Genomic DNA, 19,435 nt, shown 5'->3' on the forward strand with positions numbered 1-19,435 from the left:
ATTGGTCAAAAGACCAATTAGTGAAAAAATATCAGAATTGAGCTGTCTGTGTGAACGCAGGCGATGGAGTCATCTTGGACGTTATTTAACTGTGGTTCAATTCAGTGCTACCACTTCCAAATACCACCAGGGGGAAGTATAGTGCCACAAAACTCTCAACTAACATGATCACATCCTTCAACCCCATCCCACCCTGAACAATGAACATCCATTCATCTGTTCATCATAGCCTGTAAAGAAAAAGGTTTGTACAGCTACTGTGAAAAAGCAGAATCACTCTAGGTATTAAGTTTACGTCTATAGAAATAGTTTAGAGCGCCTTCGATAACTAAATGACTGCTAAAGTTGTTGGATAACCTAAAGTTAGATTAATTTGAACTGTTTGTAATCATTTTTCAATTACAAAGTAGCCCCAGAGCCATATATTTTATTCTAATATGACTCTGGCTCTGAGTAGGCCTATACATCACAACACTGGAAGGAAAAAGTTACATTTGTGTGTCAAGTGCCTTAACCCATAATGCAGGCTGTATCACAACTGGCCATGATTGGGAGTCCCATAGGGAGGTGCACAATTGGCCCAGCATCATCCGGGTTTAGCCGGTGTAGACCGTCATCGTAAATAAGAATTTGTTCTTAACTGACTTGCCTAGTTAAATAAAGGTTAAAACATTTTTTTTTAAATGGGACATAGGCTGTCATGTACAGAGCCTTAAAAGGAAAGGACTAGTGTTGAACAACAAACGTTTTATTTCTTTATTTTGTCTTGACAGTCCAATAGCCTATGTAAATTCTTAACCCATAAAATACATTTCTATTATAATTACATCAGATTATTGCAGGTGCATCCATCATGCCTTCACTATCTCCTCTATTCTCATTGCGCTGGATATAAAGCCCATTATTCATTTCCCTTATCCTGCTTGCCTTTCGTTTCTATTTTCAATGAAGATGGATGACTGATATTTGACTACTTATAGTATTTATGACTATTTGAGTATTTATGACACTCTCGTTATTCTCTATGTAAAGGGTTGAGTTACATACATAAACAATACAGTTGAAGTCGGAAGTTTACATACACTTAGGTTGGAGTCATTAAAACTCCTTTTTCAACCACTCCACAAATTTCTTGCTAACAAACTATAGTTTTGGCAAGTCGGGTAGGACATCTACTTTGTGCATGACACAAGTCATTTTTGACAGTTTACATACACTAAGTTGACTGTGCCTTGAAACAGCTTGGAAAATTCCAGAAAATGATGTCATGGCTTTCTGGCTAATTTACATAATTTGAGGCAATTGGAGGTGTACCAGTGGATGTATTTCAATCCCTACTTTCAAACTCAGTGCCTCTGCTTGACATCATGAGAAAATCAAAAGAAATCAGCCAAGATCTCATAAAAAAATTGTAGACCTCCACACATCCTTGGGAGCAATTTCCAAACGCCTGAAAGTACCTCTTTCATATGTACAAACAATAGTATGCAAGTATAAACACCATTGGACCACACAGCCATCATACCTCTCAGGAAGGAGACGTGTTCTGTCTCCTAGAGATGAACGTACTTTGGTGCGAAAAGTGCAAATCAATCCCAGAACAACAGCAAAGGACCTTGTGAAGATGCTGCAGGAAACAGGTACAAAAGTATCTATATCCACAGTAAAACGAGTCCTATATTGACATAACTTGAAAGGCTGCTCAGCAAGGAAGAAGCCACTGCTCCAAAACCGCCATAAAAAAAAGCCAGACGACGGTTTGCAACTGCACATGGGGACAAAGATCGTACTTTTGGCAAAATGTTCTTTGGTCTGATGAAACCAAAATGGAACTGTTTGGCTATAATGACCATCGTTATGTTTGGAGGAAAAAGGGGGAGGCTTGCAAACTGAAGAACACCATCCCAACCGTGAAGCACGTGGATGGGAGCATCATGTTGTGGGGGTGCTTTGCTGCAGGAGTGGCTGGTGCACTTCACAAAATAGATGGCATCATGAGGTAGGAAAATTCTGTGGATATATTGAAGCAACATCTCAAGACATCAGTCAGGAAGTTAAAGCTTGGTCGCAAATCGTCTTCCAAATGGACCATGACCCCAAGCATACTTCCAAAGTTGTGGCAAAATGGCTTAAGGGCAACAAAGTCAAGGTATTGGCGTGGCCATCACAAAGCCCTCACCGTATAGAAAATGTGTGGGCAGAGCTGAAAAAGCGTGTGCGAGCAAGGAGGCCTACAAACCTAACTCAGTTATACCGGCTCTGTCAGGAGGAATGGGCCAAAATGCATCCAACTAATTGTGGGAATCTTGTGGAAGGCTACCCAAAACGTTTGACCCAAGTTAAATAATTTAAAGGCAATGCTACCAAATACTAATTGAGTGTATGTAAACGTATGACCCGCTGGGAATGTGATGAAAGAAATAAAAGCTTAAATAAATCATTCTCTCACCTATTATTCTGATGTTTCACATTCTTACAATAAAGTGGTGATCCTAACTGACCTAAAACAGGCATTTAGGATTAAATGGCAAGAATTGTAAAAAACTGAGTTTAAATATATTTGACTAAGGTGTATGTAAACTTCTGAATTCAACTGTATGTCATTCTGTGGTTTTCCTCTCCCACATGGGAATATTACCAGCATGGTTCTCGCCCAACATAAGACCCTTGCGCATTTCCATTCATGGTCAAAGTTCAAGAGTGACCCAAAGCTCTGCTTACATTACCATAACATATTGCACTCATGTAAGCATACACTACATAAGGCTTTTATCCTAGTAGTTTAGTGTAATTTATAGCCTAAAATTGAAGACCCAGCGGAATTTGGTTCTCCCAGAGTGTTTTCTTTAGTATTTTTTATCAATGAGCAACTCTTGCTGTGTCTACTACATAAGTAAGTAAGCATTTCACGATAAGGTCTACACTAGTTGTATTCGGTGCATGTGACAAAGTTTGATTTGATTTTGATATATCAATTTATTTGTGTATATTGAATAAGAGAAACTCATGGGACAGGCTCATATAAAGGGGTTTTAAATCCACTTTAAACCCAGTCCCATTGTCACGGCTTTCGTTGTGGGAAGGAGGAGCGGACCAAAATGCAGCGTAGTTTTGATTCATTTTATTAAATACGGAAACTATACACAATAAACTAACAAAATAACAAACCTACAAAAACCGAAAACAGCCCTATCTGGTGCAAAACACAGAGACAGGAACAATCACCCACAAACACACAGTGAAACCCAGGCTACCTAAATATGGTTCCCAATCAGAGACAATGACTAACACCTGCCCCTGATTGAGATCCATATCAGGCCAAACACAGAAATAGACAAACAAGACATCCAACATAGAATGCCCACTCAGATCACACCCTGACCAATCAAAACATAGAAACATACAAAGTAAACTATGGCCAGGGTGTGACACCCATGGTAGGAGAATGTTATGGCTTTTTAGAAACATTGCTCACTGAAGATCAAATGGTAGAACAGTATTTGACGAGGACTAGGTTTCCATGTCCGTGTTAAAGCTGGAGAGTCAAATTACACTGAAACTCACCAGTTTTGCGATGAACTCAGATTGTAGAATTTGCGTGTCTGTTTGGCCAGGCTGTTTTTAGAAGGTGATCTGATAGAGACTGTATGTAATATCTGGCAGAACTCACAACTCACCTAAGTGACCTTGGAGATTTCAAAACATTATAGAAGATGAACCTCAGGGACACAGGGTAGGCTATGGTACAGTGTAAAAGCATGTCAGAATCTCACTACGCAAACATTTCATTCCAGCATACAAATAAGTTATGTTACTTGTATTATGGAATGTACAGTATAAGCTGTAATAACCATAATATTGAAAATAAGATTTCTAAATAACGAAGAACATCTCACCCACACACACACCTTAAAAGGTGGTCTTAACAATATATGCTTCTTATTAAAAGTAATGACTTAAGTGGAACACATGGCCAAGTAGGGCATGTGTTAGATGGCAATGGTTGCACTATGTGTATAGAAGTAGGATCTTAATACACTACAAGTTTCATTTCCTGAAATATTCTCAGCAACAAAAGTGATCAAATTCTACATCTGTATACAGATATAGGAGCTTAATTTGATCTGTATATAGATGTAGGATCTTAATATGATCACTCTTTTGTAGCCAAGAATGTTCCTGCACGGCAGGAAATAAAAACTTCTAGTGTATTCAAGGTTTAGAAATGCTTCTAAAGTTTGAAATTTCCACTTTAAAATTTCAGACTTGAATTGCCCTAAAGGAAATGTATCAGCCCCTACAAACAATGCCCATAATTTTTAATACACATAATAATTCACAATTCCTGTTGCTGAAAGACTATTTTCCTGTAGCAAACTGGCTCAAATTAAGATCCTACATCTGTACATTTTTTTGTGTACATGGCCATCTGATCCTATTTGTTCTCAATGGCAGTTGTGTTCTTGTGTGCGCTTCATATTTGATTACAGCCCAGCCTCATCATGCTAATGAATAGCAGGGTCCCCCTTCCCATTGTGTGCTGAAGGCTTTGTGATCAGCTGTGGCCTAGCTTCAATCTTGCACCAAGTGTGACACATGAGGGAGGCTGCTATCAATACACATACATAATGCTCTATTGGGGTGCATATTGGGGTGTTAACAAACAAACAACAATACATATGACAAACACACACACACAAGGACAATACACACATACAGATCTTAATTTGGTCACCCTGTTGCAGGAGAACTTTCCTGCAATGCAGGACATTTAAAACTTTTAGTGTATTAAAAAGGCTTCTGGAGTTTGTGATTTCCACTTTGATATTTGTTTCAGACTTAATTTTCCCTCATGAAGTGTGTATTGATCTAAGAAGGAAATACACCAGACATATTTCATGAGTAGCCTACAACATGACACACTGCTCTTCATACGTGAATCAATGCAAACACCAATGTTATCTTGCAAGCTACCTCAACATACTATGCTCTTTATATACTGTAGAAGCGGCTCTCCTAGCGGCCGGGGACTATAAAGCAAGAACACTTTAATCTGCTTTACGTCATTTCTACCAGCATGTCACGTGCAACGAGAGGAAAACAACTCTAGACCACCTTTACTCCACACATAGAGATGGATACAAAGCTCTCCCTCAACCTCCATTTGGCAAATCTGACCATAATTCTATCCTCCTGATTCCTGCTTACAAGGAAAAACTCAAGCAGGAAGTACCAGTGACTCATTCGATACGGAACTGGTCCGATGACATGGATGCTAAGCTTCAGGACTGTTTTGCTAGCACAGAGCCGTGATTTATCCAATGGCATTGAGGAGTATACCACATTAATCACAGGCTTCATCAATAGGTGCATCTACGACGTCGTCCCCACAGTGTCCGTACGTACATATCCCAACCAGAAGCCATGGATTACAGGCAACATCCGCACTGAGCTAAAGGCTAGAGCTGATGCTTTCAAGGAGAGGGACACTAATCCGGACGCTTATAAGAAATCTCGCTATGCCCTCTGACGAAAAATCAAACACGCAAAGCGTCAGTACAGGACTAAGATTGAATCCTACTACACCGGCTCTGATGCTCGTCGGATGTGGCAGGGAACACACCAAGACAGTCATGAAGAGGGCACGGCAATGCCTATTCCCCAGCAGGAGACTTGGCATGGGTCCTCAGATCCTCAAAAATAGAGCCTGTTGTATCACCGTTTGGTATGGCAACTGCTCGGCATCCGACCGCAAGGCGCTACAGAAAGTAGTGCAACGGCCCAGTACATCACTGGGGCCAAGATCCTGCCATCTAGGACATCTATACCAGGCGGTGTCAGAGGAAGGCCCTAAAAATTATCAAAGACTCCATCCACCCTAGTCATAGACTGTTCTCTCTGCTATCGCACGGCAAGTGGTACCAGAGCTCTAAGTCTAGGTCCAAAAGGTTCCTTAACAGCATCTACCCCCAAGCCATTAGACTGCTAAACAGTTAAAACTTCTTAAAGCTAGGCCCCATTTTTTCTCAATTTTCCAGAGTAAACTGCCTGTTGCTCAGGCCCTGAAGCCAGGATATGCATATAATTGTACCATTGGAAAGAAAACACTTTGAAGAAATGTTAAAATAATGTAGGAGAATATAACACAATAGATATGTTAGGAGAAAATCCAAAGAAAAACCAACCGGAAATGTTGCTTTTTTGAGAGACCATCCTCTTAGAATGGCAAGTATAAGGTCATTTTGAAAATTAGCTCCCTGGATGCAATTTCTATGGCTTCCACAGGATGTCATCAGTCTATATTCAAGGTTTCAGGCTCGTAACTTCAAAAACAAATAAGAAAGATCAGTTTTAGTACAGGGACACAGTTTTGAAAATTCATGTTTGCGCGCGCCATGAAGACAGGACGCACCTGCTAAAACCAGTTTCTTATTGAACATAGAAATGTATTTTGACTTGTTGAAACAAAGTTTAGGGGTAGATTTTCAGATTCCTTTCTCTGCATGTTGAATGAGTGGTTTACACAAATCGATGGTGCCAACTAAACTGACTTTTTGGGATATAAAGAAGGATTTTATCTAACAAAACGACACTACATGTTATAGCTGGGACTCTTTGGATGACAAATCAAAGGAAGATATTCAAAAAGTAAGTGAATGTTTAGTCGCTATTTGTGAATTTATGAAACCTGTGCCAGTGGAAAAATATTTTGATGTGGGGCGCCATCCTCAAACAATCACTCCGGGACGCCTAGCCCTAACCAACAATGCAGTTCAACAAAAAATACAGATAGGAATAAGAGATAAAAGTAACAAGTCATTAAAGAGCAGCAGTGGAATAATAATAATGAGACCATATTCAGGGGGGTACCGATACAGAGTCAATTTGCTGGGCACCGGTTATTTGAGGTAGTATGTACATATACAGTAGATAGAGTTATTAAAGTGACAACAAAGAGTAGCAGTGACAACAGAGAGTAGCAGTGGTATAAAGATGGGGTGAGAGGGGGTGAGGGAGGGCACTGCAAATAGTCTGGGTAGCCATTTGACTAAATGTTCAGGAGCCTTATGGCTTGGGGGTAGAAGCTGTTTAGAAGCCTCTTGGACCTAGAAGCCTCTTGGACCTAGCTCTGGTACCACTTGCTGTGCGGTAGCAGAGAGAACAGTCTATGACTAGGGTGGCTGGAGTCTTTGACAATTTTTAGGGCCTTCCTCTGACACCGCCTGGTACAGAGGTCCTGGATGGCAGGATCTTGGCCCCAGTGATGTACTGGGCCGTTGCACTATCCTCTGTAGTGCTTTGTGGTCGGAGGCCGAGCAGTTGCCATACCAGACAGTAATGCAACCAGTCAGGATGCTCTCGATGGTGCAGCTGTAGAACCTTTTGAGAATCTGAGGACCCATGCCAAATCTTTTCAGTCTCCTGGGGGGGAATATGTTTTTTCATTCCCTCTTCACGACTGTTTGGTGTGCTTCAACCATGTTAGTTTGTTGGTGATGTGGACGCCAAGGAACTTGAAGCTCTCAACCTGCTCCACTGCAGCCCCATCGATGAGAATGCGGGCATGCTCGGTCCTCTTTTTCCTGTAGTCCACAATCATCTCCTTTGTCTTGATAACGTTGAGGGAGAGGTTGTTGTCCTGGCACCACACGGCCAGGTCTCTGACCTCCTCCCTATATGCTGTCTCGTCGTTGTCGGTGATCAGGCCTACCACTGTTGTATCATCAGCAAATGTAATGATGGTGTTGGAGTCGTGCTCGGCCGTGCAGTCATGAGTGAGCAGGGAGTACAGGAGGGGACTGAGCACGTACCCCTGAGTGACCCCTGTGTTGAGGATCAGCGTGGTGGATGTGTTGTTACCTACCCTTACCACCTGGGGGCGGCCCGTCAGGAAGTCCAGGCTCCAGTTGCAGAGGGAGGTGTTTAGTCCCAGGGACCTTAGCTTATTGATGAGCTTTGAGGGCACTATGGTGGCGAACACTGAGCTGTAGTCAATGAATAGCATTCTCACATAGGTGATCCTTTTGTCAAGTTGGGAAAGAGCAGTGTGGAGTGCAATGGAGATTGAATCATCTGTGGATCTGTTTGGGCGGTATGCAAATTGGAGTGGGTTTAGGGTTTCTGGGATGATGGTGTTGATGTGAGCCATGACCAGCCTTTCAAAGCACTTCATAGTTACAGACGTGAGTGCTACGGGTTGGTAGTCGATTAGACAGGTTACCTTAGTGTCCTTGGGCACAGGGACTATGGTGGTCTGCTTAAACATCCTTTAGTGTCCTGTGCGCTCTGAATCTTGTTACATTTTATTTTATTATTTGAGTGGCATGCATCACAAGCAAAGTCGATACAACGGCTTTTTTTCATTTGGGCTTTTCCCTTTCCACTGTGACCCGGAAACAGATAAGTGGTCAAGTAGTTGAGGAGAGTGTAAGTTTGTTCGTAAAGAAACAAGCCAGCAGTGGGATGCAGGGTGGTATGTTGCTGGATATCTGGGTCATATCCTGAGTCGTTATGCTTAGGCTTGGAAACCCATTTCATGAAGCTCCCGACGAAGCTCCCGACATGTGCTCATGTTGCTTCCAGAGGCAGTTTCGAACTCAGTAGTGAGTGTTGCAACTAAAGACAGACGAGTTTTACACCCGACACGCTTCAGGTCCCATTCTGTGAGCTTGTGCGGCCTACCACTTCACGGCTTAGCCGTTGTTGCTCCTCGGCTCAGCCACTTCACAATAACAGCACTTACAGTTGACCGAGGCAGCTCTAGCATGGCACAGATTCTGCAAACTGACTTGTTGGAAATATGGCATCCTATTCAGTAAGGCTATTCTATTGCCAATGTTTGTCTATGGAGATTGCATGGCTGTGTGCTCGATTTTTTTTACACCTGTCAGCAATGGTCTGGCTGAAATACCCGAATGCACTAATTTCAATCGATGTCCACATACTTTTGTATATATAGTGTACAGTGCCTTGCGAAAGTATTCGGACCCCTTGAACTTTGCGACCTTTTGCCACATTTCAGGCTTCAAACATAAAGATATAAAACTGTATTTTTTTTGTGAAGAATCAACAAGTGGGACACAATCATGAAGTGGAACGACATTTATTGGATATTTCAAACTTTTTTAACAAATCAAAAACTGAAAAATTGGGCGTGCAAAATTATTCAGCCCCCTTAAGTTAATACTTTGTAGCGCCACCTTTTGCTGCAATTACAGCTGTAAGTTGCTTGGGGTATGTCTCTATCAGTTTTGCACATCGAGAGACTGACATTTTTTCCCATTCCTCCTTGCAAAACAGCTCTAGCTCAGTGAGGTTGGATGGAGAGCATTTGTGAACAGCAGTTTTCAGTTCTTTCCACAGATTCTCGATTGGATTCAGGTCTGGACTTTGACTTGGCCATTCTAACGCCTGGATATGTTTATTTTTGAACCATTCCATTGTAGATTTTGCTTTATGTTTTGGATCATTGTCTTGTTGGAAGACAAATCTCCGTCCCAGTCTCAGGTCTTTTGCAGACTCCATCAGGTTTTCTTCCAGAATGGTCCTGTATTTGGCTCCATCCATCTTCCCAAAAAAAAGCAGGCCCAAACCATGATGCTGCCACCACCATGTTTGACAGTGGGGATGGTGTCTTCAGGGTGATGAGCTGTGTTGCTTTTACGCCAAACATAACGTTTTGCATTGTTGCCAAAAAGTTCAATTTTGGTTTCATCTGACCAGAGCACTTTCTTCCACATGTTTGGTGTGTCTCCCAGGTGGCTTGTGGCAAACTTTAAATGACACTTTTTATGGATATCTTTAAGAAATGGCTTTCTTCTTGCCACTCTTCCATAAAGGCCCGATTTGTGCAATATACGACTGATTGTTGTCCTATGGACAGAGTCTCCCACCTCAGCTGTAGTTCTCAGCAGTTCATCCAGAGTGATCATGGGCCTCTTGGCTGCATCTCTGATCAGTCTTCTCCTTGTATGAGCTGAAAGTTTAGAGGGACGGCCAGGTCTTGGTAGATTTGCAGTGGTCTGATACTCCTTCCATTTCAATATTATCGCTTGCACAGTGCTCCTTGGGATGTTTAAAGCTTGGGAAATCTTTTTGTATCCAAATCCGGATTTAAACTTCTTCACAACAGTATCTCGGACCTGCCTGGTGTGTTCCTTGTTCTTCATGATGCTCTCTGCGCTTTTAACGGACCTCTGAGACTATCACAGTGCAGGTGCATTTATACGGAGACTTGATTACACACAGGTGGATTGTATTTATCATCATTAGTCATTTAGGTCAACATTGGATCATTCAGAGATCCTCACTGAACTTCTGGAGAGAGTTTGCTGCACTGAAAGTAAAGGGGCAGAATACTTTCGCAAGGCACTGTATCTGCCACACCCTCTTTGAAGCAGTTGTTGTTTTCTCAAAGGACAAAACATTAAAAACATTTAAAAACTATACGCTACTTAACCTTTTACTCATAAAACGTCTTGTACAATTAGCAACATTTGTTTTACCACTTTACACATTTATTTTGGGACTCCACCCCTGTAAACGTCATTTGCTTGATGATGCACAAGTGGGGAGAAGAGTCTCACTTCATACAAGTACATTTTCATCTACTTTCCTTCTCCTTGCTGCCTCTCTTCGATTACCTTTGACCTTTTTCAAAAGGAGGCGAGGCACGACGTAGGAGAGTGGACGCAGGAGTTGAGCAAATCCAATTAAGAAATAGCCATTTCATAACTTCACCTCACCTGTGAGAGTTGAGGAAATTCTGAAATATTCAGAAGAGAGTGGGAATTGATAAAAGTGCATCAGTAGGTTATAAAGGAAAACTTTGGTCATCAGTATATATGAAATCTTTGCTTAATTGCTTTAGTTTTACAAATGAAATGTTGAAGGAGCCTGTTATATATTTCAAATGGGTTCAGGGGCCAATCACAATGGGAAAACAAAAAACATGATGTGATTGGTAAATACGTTTTAAAAATATGACCAATAACATAATGTTTTGTTTTGTATTCTCATTGTGATTGGTCAATTAACAGAGGACACTTTTAAATATACTGTATAAAAGCCTCCTTAATCTTCTTATTGATTCTGTTTGCTCCACAATTTATGAACCTTGGTTGGATCTTGGAGCGAGGTAGCGGCAGTCTGCAATTCACTTCCCTTTGCACCTGAGAACCTTTAACACACCGCCAAGCCTTGTCTGATGATGCTTTGCTGTACCAAGAGTAATATTTGTGACCGTCATTGTTCCACCCCACGTTTACCATTTAGAAAACATCTAATCTCTAGAACAAACCGTTCAAAATGTAGAACTCATATTACCTGAGATAGATTTTTTAATTGTTGTCATTATAAATTCATATACCATGTTGCATACCGTTTTAAACTACTTATGGGTCGCTAAGTGTCTGTTTGAAAACAAAACAACCTTGTCCAGACATGTTACCTTGCTGGCTATTAATCTGGTAACTTAACCTGTATGGTTTGAGATGGCACTGGAAGAAAGAGGCTCCTGGATAGGAGATGGGCTTATGTAGTCCATATCTAATCAATCACTTTTCTGGTGCTCCTAAATACTGTTTGGTGTGCTCCTAACTTTTTTAAGTTGGGAGCACCAGTGCTACCAATGACTAAAGTACATTTAGAGCTTTGCAGCTTAAAGTTTTATAAAACAAAAGTAATATAAATTCATGTAAACAACCTTCAAAACAAAACTTCAGAGTCTAAGTAGGTCCAAATTACACCATAAAGTCTTCAGTTTAAATCACAGAATTAACTTTACCCTAAGTGATACCCTGTGCATCACAATGACCTACACACAGCCCCGCATTAGACCATGCAGACCAGACGTGAGTTGACTTTTATGTCCATGTGAATGCAGGCCACGGCCCGCTCTCCTCAGCACCTGATGACAGCTTAATTCCCAGGCCGGGCCCCCTGCTGAGGTGGCCGTTTGTGTGGGATGACAGACGGAGATCAGACCAAGGGGAGATGAGTGGGAACCCTGCAAGTCCGCTCAGGTTTCGAGCACCGTGAAAAGATTTGTCCAGGCCATTCACCTCTGATGGAGTTTCCCATGTTCTGCTGGGAAGCACTTTTTATTGAAGTGTTTCCATAATGAGTCCCCATTTCTCTCTATCTCTGTGTGGCACACACATATGAGCTCACGCACACACGTTGGCACACATATTTTGTGGTGAGAGCTGGCCTGTCCATTCGTTTTTTTGCTGCAGCCGATACCACATGGAGCACCGGTGAGCTACCAACTACACAGACCAGGGTAAGATAGGTTCGGGCCCAGGGCAAAGGGATCAGAAAAAGAGGGGAACCGGATTAAAAGGGGTTGGGGGGTCTTGGAAAGAGGAGATTTGTTAGAGTATTTAGGGGAATAGAGTGAAGGGGCTGGGATATTGAGTTTTGGAAAGACGGGCAGTAAGGGGACCAGGGCAAGATGGTTTAAGGTAAGAGGTGGTCTAAATGAGAGGTGTTGGAGAACTTTAGGGGATTTGAAAAGGCTTTTAAATAATTTGAGTACAGCACAGTTACAGACATTCATGCAACACCCTAGATATTTTGAAGATTATACGTAGTCAACATTCTGAAGGATGGAAATGTGTGAACCTCGCTCTCTAGGTGTTAAGATGGAGCGGATATGTTTGATCCTCCTGCTGATGGGTAGGACCACTTCAGTCTTGGCACAGTTTAATGGATACAACTGTGATGCCAACTACCACAGTAGGTTTCCCGGTGAGCATGACAGTCATTTAATCTCTAACTTATTCTTAGTTCTGAGAATTGTTGTTAGAATTGCTGTTTACCCTTTTATCTCGTTGTCTATTTTTCTCTTTGTCTTTTTGTCTCTCTCTCTCTCACTCTCTCTCTCTCTCTCTCTCTCTCTCTCTCTCTCTCTCTCTCTCTCTCTCTCTCTTTCTCTCTCTCTTTCTCTCTCACTCTCTTTAGCGGAGCGCGACATCAGCGTGTACTGCGGGGTTCAGACCATGACCCTGAAGATTAACTTCTGCCCGGTGCTGTTCTCCGGCTACACCGTTGCAGACCTTGCGCTCAATGGTCGCCATGGCGATACCCACTGCCGGGGCTTCATTAATAACAACACGTTCCCCACGGCAGTACTGTTCAGCATCAGCCTCAGCACACTGGAGGCCTGCGGCAATAGCCTGGTGGTAAGGAATACACACACAGATGGACGAACACACACACACACACACACCTACTGTTATGTTTTATACTTACACAGGTTTGTATTAGTATGACCACCAGAATCGAATGTGTTATATATTTGGGGAGCACGTCTTGCTTGAGGCTAAGGTAGGCGTTCTACTAGACTGTGTATTTAGAGACAATGTCCCTGTCCTCAGGTGACAACAGCCTACGGGGCTAATGCCTACGGGAACATGTCGCTGGTGCAGATTGGTAATATCTCAGGGTACATCGACACTCCAGACCCGCCATCCATCATCAGCTATCTGCCCGGCCTGCTGTACAAATTCAGCTGCAGCTACCCCCTGGAATACCTGGTCAACAACTCACAGCTGGCATCGTAGGTGCCTGCAATAAACACCTGAAGGGCTTATTTTGAATACAATTTAAGTATTGAATAGGTAGAGATATTTCAGTATTTTTGACAGATGAATTTGATATTTGAAAGATAAATTTGACATTTGAAGGCAGTCAGCAATTTCATATTGACCTCGAATAGTTTGTGTCTTTTGTGCCGTTTTTAAATTGATGTAGTTCTGTCCTTGAGCTGTTCTTGTCTATTAATGTTCTGCATTATGGCATGTTTCTTGTTTTGCGTGGACCCCAGGAAGAGTAGCTGCTGCTTTCACAACAACTAATGGGGATCCTAATAAAATACAAAAAAAACTGTACTAAACTGTACTAATTAATTTGAACCTTTTTTAGGTCATCTGCTGCAATATCAGTGAAGGACAGCAATGGTACCTTTGTGAGCACATTGAGTATGATCCTTTACAATGTGAGTACACAACATCAGTGTTTTTTAGTGCACACAAGGACTTCATAACAGGGCCCTCATAGTGGGAATTCAATGTCAAATAATAACTAGAACCTGCTGAAAATACTAAACAAATGATGAGACCATTTTATTAGGTAGAAATAGACATACAGTAGCATAAAAATAGGCAACTTTTTGATTCACGGCCAAACTCCTTTTTGTGCAGGACTCAACCTACAACCAACAACTCTCTATCCCAATGGCCGGACTGGCTTTGAAAACCCGTGTGTTTTCTGCAGTGAAAGCCACAAACCTGGACAAACGGTAAGAGATAAGGAGATCTTCAGATATGAAAAAGGTATATTTTTGTTCTAGTTTCTATTATTCACAATATAGAATGGGATATGAGATTTCCAACATGATGTGAACAGAACCTATGATTATGACATTAAGTGCTGCTCAAAAATAATTAAATCGCTGTAACCTTCTCCCACATAACCTGGATGGCATAGAATTGATATAGTAGTCAAGTACAACTGCACTATGCTATACACAGTATGTCATACACATACGCTATCATTTAAGACCTATCCTCTATGCCCCATACCAATTCAGTTCTATCCTTTTTGGTTCATTGCCATTCAGCTGTCCTCTATGACTGTGTGAAGGCGCCAGTGGTGGTGCTAAGAATGTCTGATCTGTCCTGTTGTGTTGTGTGGTTAGATCTCTATCCTGTATCAGCCCCGTACTGTTTTGTCTCTCTCTAGATGGAATATCTTGATGGACTACTGTTACACCACTCCCTCAGGGAATCCCAATGATGAACTGCGCTACGACCTTTTCTTTGGGTAATCACGCTTTTTCTCAAATGATGCCAAGATAAATGACAAAAGTGTCCCATTACCCATTCACCCTCAACCACTTATCATAGAGCCCCTTACAATGGGTTCTCATGGTGAATGATAGGACATTTTTCTCATTGAGCAGTTAAAACATGTCTAGACATTTCAGTGCATTTTTGTGTGTGTTCGTGCTTGTGTGCATGCTTGTGCACATGTGATGCTCTTTCCAAACAGCTGCCATAAAGATCCACAGACAACTGTTTTTGAGAATGGGAAGAGTCAGATGGGTCGTTTTGCCTTCGAAGTGTTCCGTTTTGTCAAACACAGACACCAGAAGATGTCCACTGTGTTTCTGCACTGTGTCACCAAGCTGTGTCGGGTAGATGACTGTGTCCTGCTCATGCCGGTAAGAACATTTGACATCTTACCAAATGGTGCGTTCAACATCAGTACAGTCAGTAGGGCGAACTTCAATGCTCTGCAAATATCAGAAAACATGTACCATATTTCTTGACTTCTGATCAATATAAGCTTCACATAGTCCATTAATACCTAAGCACTATTCACTATTCCCTATTGAATACAGTTTCATATAAAGGAGTATATGTATGTGATTTTATATTAATACAATATTGGAAGATCTGTGGCCATCGGCGTAGGAGGGACATAGAGGATAGCCTGGAGTCTAGGCCGTCGTCTGGGGATGCCATCATCACTGCTGGACCCATCATTACCAGGATTGGTACGCAGGATACCTCTTCATCCATAACCACTTCAACTAACCTATAGTTTTGTCTGAATTCAATTAGATTATTTTGATATCCATGATATAGTTGTAGAGAGAGTATTAAAACTGTATGATGTGATGTAGCCCATACACGATAATCCCTTTCGATTATATATTGTATAGTCTTGAAATCTACTGATGGAGGGTTATGTGAGACTAAAATTAGGTGGGATTTGACAGTATACTCAATGGTTATTCAGTACATTTGTATTAAAATGCATGGTTATGTTGAAACTCTGAAAGCATCAATGATTGATTTTGTTTCTTTACAGATGAAACTCCAATGAATAACTCACAACTCGGTAAGCTCTCTCACTTTGTCACTGCTTGTGCAATGCCTTGACATGTGATACATATTTACATTCTTTACACATTCACTACCTTCAAAAGAAAATATGACACCATTGGATTTACAGCGGAAATTATGATAGTAATGCCTAACACACAAGTTTCACTCCCCTTTTGTGTTTCTTAACCATTAACTGTGGTTTTAGCCTATATGAGTGAGTATTTGTGCCTGCCCATACTTACTCTTTGTGTGTTTGTGTGTGGTAATCCAGCTGCATCGAGTGGCCACTCCATCCCTTTGAACCCAGTGACCAGTGCTCTGCTGTCAGGTGTGGTCATTCTGGGCGTGTTCAGTCTGGGCTTCTTCCTGCTCTCGCTCCGCCTCCTCCGCAGACCCCGTCTCCCTACAGCCACACCCTCAGGAGCATGGAACCCTGGCTTCAAATAAACCTCCCGTGGGTGTGCTCTCTCTCTCTCTCTCTCTCTCTCTCTCTCTCTCTCTCTCTCTCTCTCTCATTATCTCTGACTCATTCTCCCCCTCATTTTTTTTATCCATCTAACTATAACTAATACCTACAGCATGTATTTGCACTGTAGCTAAAATAGGCAGGTGCAGTGTAATTGGTGTGAAAATACGATGCAGAATGTCAATAACTTGCAAATAAACTCACAGTAGACATAACTGTGATCTCAAACAATTATTATAGAGTAAGAGGTTTAGCCACAAGCAATAGTTTCACTATGTGCCTATGTACCTACCAAGTAAATACATCAGTACATAATAGGGACAGTTATTGTAGAACGGGTCCTGTATTTTCTGAAAGGTTTACTTAGCTACTCTACCTTCCTTGAATGTGTACTTACTCTCCATTTCGCTAACTTACTCTTATCTGTCAGCTGTAACAGTCACTGTCATGCCAAACTCTGTCACACATTCACGTGTACATGTACATACACATACTCAAGTGCATATTGACACTGTAAATAGTTAATTCCTACTTTGTGTACAGGGGAACAGTATATGTTCAATAATAATAATGTTATGTACTGTTTTCCTTGTTTTGTTCTGATCCTTTGATAGACCCGTGTATTGTTTTTTTACAGGTAGTGTGTAATAAAACTGACCCAGGTCAGTATGTGAGGCTGATTTCCCATCTTTTCAATACCTTAGTGTCTTTTTGTCATCCATTGCTTGGCACGGGGTCAGTTACATTAAAGAAATAAAGGGTCATTCAAATAACCCTGACACCTGGGGATGACTGATACTGACCTCTACAAAGGCCAGCACCAAAACATTACTTGTAGCTATTTCTATAACACACTGCCTATTTTAACCTGAGAAAAGGTAGGCTTAAGTATAGTACTAACATGTGAGGAGAATTGAAGAAGTGATTCATCATTCTATATGTATGATCATGATGAATATTTATATACCGTATGTACAGTACTTATTGGTATTAAGTATGGCTGAAATCCTGACTTCCACATAACTTGAATGTTTGTGAAAGTTTTTGCCATCAATGCTTAATTAAAGAAAACTCTAATAACTTGCTCAAGTCAGGATTTCACCCTGTGCTTATTTCATTTGAGGATGATGTTTTTTCCCCTTTTTAGGGAATGTGCTATTTGATGTGGAAAGATAAACAAAGAACGCAATAATCCATTTACTATAATTACTTAATTCCGTATTATGTGTTTAAAGTTATAATCATGTTGATAGGAGTTACGGGGGGGGGGGTATTTTTCAAATAAACCTTTTACATATCAGTCTGCCTAATGATATTATTTAATGGCCTTCATAGTGCATTAGTATTATTTTAACACTGATGTTGTGGCGTGTTTGAGACTTCAAGCGAGAGTTCCATCGGACCTGATTTAGTCTTTTACCCAAGGTCAAATAAAATCACAGAAGGTTTTTGAATATTGTAGAAAGTTTTCAGTTTTCAGAATAAATGTGCAGGCAGTTTGTAAACAAAGATACAGCATACATATAGCTATTTTTTGTTTGAATTAAAGCTATTGTAAGTCAATTATATGATGATCATGATTTATATACCTCCATATTATAGGAATATGATCCCAGTGACCTGCTATAACATGTCTAACTATAACATGCCAATTGTCGAAATGTAACCCACACTACAATTCTGCAATCTGGGCCCTTTATTGTGCTAATCCCATATTTCAGCAGCTATTATACATTATATTCTTTGTCCACAATGGCTGTTGATGACTGAGAGGAGAGAAATGAGAGCAGTCATCCCCCTCTAGATTTACTATCTTTGATAAGCGATATGTTTTGTTTTTTCATGGACAATATTCAACCCAAGTTCAGGTCACTGCCAGGTCCAAACCCAGGCTGCATTTTGTTTTTTCTAGTGACCAGAAAACACATGATCTGTGAAAAAAGGCAGAAAGACCCTGATATGTTTAAGTGTACACGTCATGACAATGACAATGTCATGTGTGTGGGTATCCATTATCCTCTCTATGGTTTTGTGCACGTCACAAGGGACCATGGTAACCACCCATGTGCTCTAATATGACTCTAATCAAATTTGAACTTTGGGATAACTCTGTATGAAAAGCGCTATACAAATGAAATGTATTTTTATAATGATTATTTATTAATCAGGATAAATGTTTTCCCTTCGCAGGTGGCTGACCTGACAAGATCAGGTTTTCCACTGACCTTCATGCAGTTCCTTTTAGTCCCACTACTGATTCCAGACTGAAGAAGAAGACTAGATATAGACACTAGATATAGACACTAGATATAGACATGATGCATAGTAAGTATGTGGACTCACTCTTCGAAGTCACACAGGGCACGTTTCTTGGTGACGTTTTTGGTGACATTTGCATATCATATTTGGTTTTATTTGAATTGGAGTCACATTGTCTTTTTTTCATAGGTTCATTATGAAAATGTGTCTGGGTGGATGTTCTACATTATTCAGACATGCTCTGTATAATATTAGTACTTTCCCCAACACGGGAAGAATTGAATTTGTTCAAAGTGTTTTTGATAACTGTAATCAGTACTTGCTCACTGTAATGTATTTGAAATGATCATATCAACAAAGGGATTCACTTGATTAGTATAGGGCTTTAAAGATGACAATTTTAATGTTATGTTAATTACTCACCCAACATAAAAAAACAAACATTTTAATGCTCATATACTACAGTGCTGAAGCCCCCTCCCTTAAAAGTGGTTGAAAACTAGGTGTGGGTCATCTAAATCGTATTAGAACTTAAAGGAAACAACAAGACGCCCCTCACATTGTGTGTATGTGGTCCCTAAAGACCATGAACCATATACTTACTTGATTATTATATTTCATATAAGCATACAAAGGGGAGCAGGATCACACACAAAGTCACAAAGCCACCTGCCCTATGTTTACCATATCACTTTGAAAGGGACTGTGTCGGGTTTCATGAATTTGCCTCCAGGATAAGACCTAAAGTGAATGGTTCCCATTGCCTTAGACAACCCCACCAAGATGGCAATGACCCTGTTTCCAACCAATCCCA

General features: G+C 40.9%; 1 protein-coding gene across 1 annotated transcript; it reads left to right on the plus strand.

Moving 5' to 3' along the window:
• The first annotated feature begins 12,644 nt into the window (after positions 1–12,644).
• On the plus strand, positions 12,645–17,577 carry LOC135545294 (zona pellucida-like domain-containing protein 1). The gene is made up of 10 exons (XM_064972916.1): positions 12,645–12,750; positions 12,964–13,184; positions 13,380–13,561; positions 13,927–13,999; positions 14,205–14,302; positions 14,746–14,826; positions 15,055–15,226; positions 15,460–15,562; positions 15,880–15,909; positions 16,168–17,577. Exons 1-10 carry the CDS (start codon positions 12,645–12,647, stop codon positions 16,341–16,343), a joined length of 1,242 nt encoding a protein of 413 aa, XP_064828988.1. The 3' UTR covers positions 16,344–17,577.
• Positions 17,578–19,435: the final 1,858 nt, after the last annotated feature.

The sequence above is a fragment of the Oncorhynchus masou genome, chromosome 9, assembly GCF_036934945.1.
Source record: "Oncorhynchus masou masou isolate Uvic2021 chromosome 9, UVic_Omas_1.1, whole genome shotgun sequence".
Classification (NCBI taxonomy): Eukaryota; Metazoa; Chordata; class Actinopteri; order Salmoniformes; family Salmonidae; genus Oncorhynchus; species Oncorhynchus masou.

What these genes read in the sequence shown, in the direction of transcription:
- LOC135545294 (XM_064972916.1), top strand. Translation starts at nt 12,645, where the DNA reads ATGGAGCGGATATGTTTGATCCTCCTGCTGATGGGTAGGACCACTTCA. An exon ending in GCCACAAACCTGGACAAACG is followed by an intron (nt 14,303 to 14,745) that starts GTAAGAGATAAG and finishes GTCTCTCTCTAG; the next exon opens with ATGGAATATCTTGATGGACT. An exon ending in CGCTACGACCTTTTCTTTGG is followed by an intron (nt 14,827 to 15,054) that starts GTAATCACGCTT and finishes CTTTCCAAACAG; the next exon opens with CTGCCATAAAGATCCACAGA.